General features: G+C 48.7%; 1 protein-coding gene across 2 annotated transcripts in view; it reads left to right on the top strand.

The window, feature by feature from the left end:
• XRCC6 (X-ray repair cross complementing 6) overlaps positions 1 to 5687 on the top strand; it is a 28377-nt gene that overhangs the window by 12449 nt on the left and 10241 nt on the right. For both annotated transcript variants that reach the window (XM_045292794.1, XM_004700688.3), the window contains exons 8-10: positions 1820 to 1988; positions 3234 to 3395; positions 4952 to 5081. In XM_045292794.1, the coding sequence (XP_045148729.1) occupies positions 1820 to 1988; positions 3234 to 3395; positions 4952 to 5081 (461 nt within the window). The remainder of the gene's footprint in view (positions 1 to 1819; positions 1989 to 3233; positions 3396 to 4951; positions 5082 to 5687) is intronic.

The raw sequence follows: 5687 nt of genomic DNA on the forward strand, positions 1-5687 counted from the left end.
TATTAATAAGCCCATGCCAAGAAAGTACCTCATTTTGATTTCATTCTTGTCCTCGCAGAAAATAAACTGCAAGTAAACTCATTCAGCCCAAAAGAATCATATTCTCAGGCAAATAAGGTAAAAGGAAATATTTTATCCTTAAGCTAACATTTAATTATAAATGATTTTTTTTTTTTTTTTGGACCAAGATACATAGGCTTTAGTGATCGCTTGAAAGCTAGAAAGGTCAAAGCGTTATCAGTAACGCATTAGCCGTTCACCTTCAGAACCTGCTACTCTTAAGTTACAAAGAGTCTAACTCCTTGCTCAGGTGCAGTCCCAGAAAATGCTTTACAGTTAGCTAGCTTTACAGGGGCAGTCACAGAAAATGCTCTACAGGTAACTCGGGCCATATAAAAACAAGGGAAGGTGTGTTAGGCCTGAAGTAGATCTGGCTTTTTACGTAGAGAATTTTTTTTTTTTTTTTTTGCCAAGCCCAAGTTTTCCCATGCTTTGAAATGTCACCCATGTGGCTTTCGTAACCTGAAACAGTTACACTGCAGGACCTTCTCTGTCCACCCTCATTCTCCCAGTTTTGCTCAATCTGGGGAAGGACTTGACATCTGAAGTCATAGTCAAATGTGAAATTTTCACTTTAATGGACCAGTTCAGGGCACAGCAGGATGAGCTAAGTGACTGGAATGAGTTCTTCCTCTGGGACCTGAGCCCTCGGGGGTGGCTTGTAGAGCACACAGTATGTGTGTTGCCCGACTTGGAGGAGGAAGAGGAGCCACGGCCCTTCCCCTCCCATCGTGAAAGTAACCGAACGTTTGTGGGCAGTGGCTCTCTGGTCACTGGGACTCCTGATGGGGTGTATGTATCTGAAGAAACCCTGGTGGTCTCCACTTATGTGATGGAACCCCAAATTTGACTGCTGCTATTGTTAATTGCAAAACCAAGGGCAACATGGGAGCATTCCCACTTGGAAGGAACATGACACAGGTTGTGTCCGCCGCTCGCTCCAACAGGACCAGCACAGGGCCTGAGGTAGGCCCTCCCAGCTAACCGATGTGCATCCCTGGTGGCACAGTGGCTAAAACGCTAGACAGCGAACTGAAAGAAAGGGCAATGGTTAAAAACCACCAGCCTGGTCAGTGGGAGAAAGATGTGACCCTCTGCTTTTGTAAGCATTTACAGTCTTCGAAACCGATGGAGCAGTTCTGCTCTGACGGAGAGTCACTGTGAGTCAGAATCGACTCCACAGCAGGGGTTTGGCATTTGGATTTGAGCGTCTTACGTCCTAGATGGCTGGCGCTCCAGGCTGGGAGCTCAGTGTCTGTTCACCGAGGAGAGGAGGAGACAGTAGGAGCCTGGCCGTTGGCAGCAGGCAGGTCTGGGTTCCAGGCCCAGTTCAGTTTGTAACTGGAACAAGTTCTCACTTCCCTGGAGGATTTGTAAGCTGATTTAGGGGACACATGTCAAGTGCCTGGTGGGCTCTCAGTAATGCTTGTCCCTGCTCAAGAGGGGGTCTTCTTCTCTTTAGAAGGGCTCTGGCTTTCACCTGCCAGCGTCATGTGGCAGCACTGGTTTCTCCATGAAGCCTGGGTGGCCCCTTGTTTTTCCGCCTTTTAGAGCCAGGGGGTGTCTCCGGGCAGCACAGTCAAAGCTCTTAGAAAAGTTGGAAGTTCAAGTCCCCCCAGAGGTGCCTCAGGAGAAATACCACAACCCACTTCTAAGAGTCCACCATTGCTACTCTGATACACATCAAGTCACAGGGTTACCGTGAGCCCGAGCCCAAGCCTGAGTGGCAGTAATTGTTTTTATCTTATTTTATTTCAAGAGCTACGGGAGCCGTCAGATTGTTCTGGAGAGAGAGGAAACAGAACAGCTCAAACGGTTTGATGAACCGGGCTTGAGTCTGATTGGTTTCAAGCCCTTGCTCATGCTGAAGAAGCACCACTACTTGCGTCCCTCCCTGTTTGTATACCCTGAGGAGGCCCTGGTGAACGGTAAGCGGCCCCAGCCCCTGGTGACAGAGCTGTGGCAGGAGATGTTCACGGCCAAAGAGAAACATGCGGGTTTATATACCAACAGATAAGACGCTGATGACTACGAGGAGCTTGAGACAGGGGCGGAGACAGGGAGAGCTAGGTTATTGAAACGGGAGAGGGGAAGGATGGGGGAGAGAAAGAGAACCACATATATGGAAGGTTTAACAGGGTATCGTTGTTGATCTCATTTCTTGAGATGGGCTGTATACATACATATATAATATATTTCTTTAAAAGCCCCCCCCCCCAAATCCAGATTCTGTATCCCTCAAACCTAAACAGAAGTCTGAGTGCCTTAAAAAAAAAAAGGAGGAGGGAAGGGAGAAATGAGGAGCTGATATCAAGGGCTCAAGTAGAAAGCAAATGTTTTGAGAATGATGAGGGCAACAAATGTACAAATGTGCTTGACACACAATGGATGTATGTATGGATTGTGACAAGAGTTGTGTGAACCCCCAATAAAATGATTTAAATAAATAAATTAATTTAAAAAAGTAAAAGTAAAATTGAAGTGGACTGTGGGGGAAAAACCCTCTTCAGATAAGCCGGCCTAACTGAAGGTACAGAGGTCTGTCTCTCTAGGACCGTTATCATGCGTGTACCAGGAGGGGCTGAGGGAATGTAGCCACCATTTCTTTCTTTCTTTTTTTTTTTTTTAACTTAATTTTATTAGTTTTGTTTGTGTGTAGAGGCTGGAAGTTGGCACTTTGCTTTTTTTTTAAGTTTAATTTAATTTTTTGTTTATTTTTTTAAATCGTTTTATTAGGGGCTCATACGACTCTTATCACAATCCATACATACATCAATTGTGTAAAGCACATGTGTACATTCATAGTCCTGTAGCCACCATTTCTTCACATGAATGACCTATGGAGCTCGTCCTTGGCAGTATCAGATGGCAGACTTCTTCCTAATGTCAGCTGCAGAGGTGGGCCCACGGCTGCCTGGGTGCATTTGTTCCCCTGATGTCCATAGAAATGGAACCGACTGCGAGTCCCCTCGCACGCAGGCAATCTCTGAGACTCCAAAGCTCTTCTCCCTTTCCTTTCTCCGCCTCTCCCCTCACTCCGGGGCCATCACCCTTGTCTGCTGCAAACTCTCCTAAGAGAACGGAAAGGCAATGGTGGGCATCTAGGTGAAGAGGGCAGGAAGGAGGCCCATGCCGCCTGCCAGACGTGGGCGACTTGGGCCTTTGTTTTCCAGGGAGCACCACCCTGTTCAGTGCTCTCCTCACCAAGTGTCTGGAGAAGGAGGTCATGGCCCTGTGCAGATACGTACCTCGGAAGAACAGCCCCCCTCACTTTGTGACGCTGGTGCCACAGGAGGAGGAGTTGGATGACCAGAAAATCCAGGTGACTCCCCCAGGTATGTGGAAGAGTGTGCGGGGTTCTGCACCTTCTCCGGGCTTTGGAAGCACTCAGACCTGTTCAGTGGGGTCTGGCAGGTGGCTCTGGGTAAAGCTTCTGAGGTAAATCTGGTGGACATCCGGGGGAGGACACCAAGCAAGGGTGTGTACCGCTGTACGAGGCAGCGGTGTAGCCAAGGTTGAGCTTTGACTTGGTAGGGGCTGTCTTGGGGCCTCACTGCCGGCACCTCCTTTTCTATTGTTTGGCATTCCTGTAATGTTAGGGATTGGTTTGTCTCCCACTAAGGCAGTGGGGAGAGCATGGGTTTTGAGGTCAGACGTCATCCTGTACTGTGTGTCTGAAAGCTTTCTTTTGTTTCAAGCCCCTCCGTACCACTTATTAGCTTGCCAACTTGGGCAAGCCATTTAACCCTTCTGCTTAGATAGCGGTTCTCAACTGGTGGGTCGTGACTCCTTTGGTTAGGTTGAACCACCCTTTCACAGAGGTTGCCTGATTCATAGCAGTAGCAAAATTATAGTTATAAAGTAGCGGTGAAACTAATTTTATGGTTGGGGGGGGGTCACCACCACTTAGGGAACTGTAGTAAAGGGTCGTGGCAATCGGGAGGTTGAGAACCACTGGCTTAGATCCTTTGCTGCAGAAAGGAAACCAACCACCTTACTCTCGAGGTGGTTTTGTGCTGGGAATAAGTGCCTCCCACAAAGAGGATCAGCAGGGAGTAGTTTGCCTTCTCCTCCCTTCAGAGCGCTCACGAAACCTTACAAAGTCACTCTGAATAGGTTACTAACCCTGGCCATTAGAATGCTCAGGAGTAGATATGTGGGTCAATTATGAGGTTATTGTCTTTCAGCTCAGTATTCACCGGCTCTGCTCTGTGCTGCAGGGGGGGTGGGGTGGGCGGCAGGGACTTTGCAAACCCTGCTGGCCATTTGTTAGCTGCTCCCTTAGGCTTTGTCAGTCAGGGGCGCTAGAGCGAGACTGGAGCACAGGAGAGACAGACAGATAGACAGACTCACTTCTGCTTCACTCACGGTGGGTTCCCTTCTTCAGATGTTTCCATAATTCTAGGTCTACCAGTAACTGGGTCAGAGTAACTCTTTCCTCTTCCCTTTTAGCTAATGGCAGAGAATCTGGGAGCCTAGGGGAGAAAGGAGAGACTGGAGTTATCAAACCCTGAAGCTCAGAGGAGGACCCAGAGCCAGGGCATGCCCTCTGAGAAAGGGGCAAGGCCACTGCCCTGCTGGTTCAGGAAGTGTCAGAAAAGCTGGAGACTGGAACCTGCAGCCATGGTTTCGAGGAAGGGCCCCGGCTGAAGCAGTGCTGCGGAGCAGTCAGCACACGGGAAGGAATGCATTCCCCCTCTCCGCCTCACCTTCCTACAGAGGGGCCTGTTAGGCAGACACCACCAGGAGAAGTGGTGTTTGTAGAGATCCAGCCACAGCACCACAGGGCAGAGATGGGTGAATTAGCGCCTGAGACAGAAAGGACAGCTTAAGAGGTGGCACACTTCATTATTAAACCAAATCTTGGAAAACTCCCATCTCCCCACTGCAGGCTTCCAGCTCATCTTCCTGCCCTATGCCGACGATAAACGCAAGGTGCCCTTTACTGAAAAGGTTGTGGCAAATTTGGAGCAGGTAGACAAGATGAAGGCCATCGTGCAGAAGCTCCGCTTCAAATACAGGTGAGGACTGGGCAACCTGAGGCTCTCAGGCAGGAGCTGCTGCCTGACTTGCAAGTTGGGTGGGTGGGGGTGGGGTGGGGTGGGGGTGGGGGGTGTGTTAGGTTCACAGAGCAGATCAGAGTTTTTACATTCAACAAGTCATACTCATTCTCAGTGAACTCATCCGTTGCAATCCCTTCAGTGTACTGTCACTTATCCCTCTTCCTCCTTGTTTCCTGTTTCCATTCCTCCTTTTTTCCTAACTCCTGAACTCTGTCCTTGGATAAATGCTGCCCTTTTGATATTAAATGGTTGATGAACCTCACAGAATTCCAGACTAAGGACCATCGTGTTGGGAGTTCCGCCAGCCTTCATGTGACCAGGAAGTCTGGTCTCTATGGTTTTGAGTTCTGTCCCACATTTTTCTAGCACTCTGTCTAGGACCTTCTAATGTGATCCTTTTCAGAGCAGTTGCTGGTGGTAGCCAGGCCTAAGTGTTCTTCTGGTCTCGGGGTTGTAGAGACTGATATTTGCAAGGTCTGTTAGTCCAGTGGACTCATTGTTCCCATGTGGCTCCGGTTTTCATTCCTTTTCTTTCCTCTGGCTCATGAGCTTTTTTTAAAAAAA

This window comes from Echinops telfairi, unplaced genomic scaffold (assembly GCF_000313985.2).
Source record: "Echinops telfairi isolate 266 unplaced genomic scaffold, ASM31398v2 ScPeMD7_2;HRSCAF=8, whole genome shotgun sequence".
NCBI lineage: Eukaryota > Metazoa > Chordata > Mammalia > Afrosoricida > Tenrecidae > Echinops > Echinops telfairi.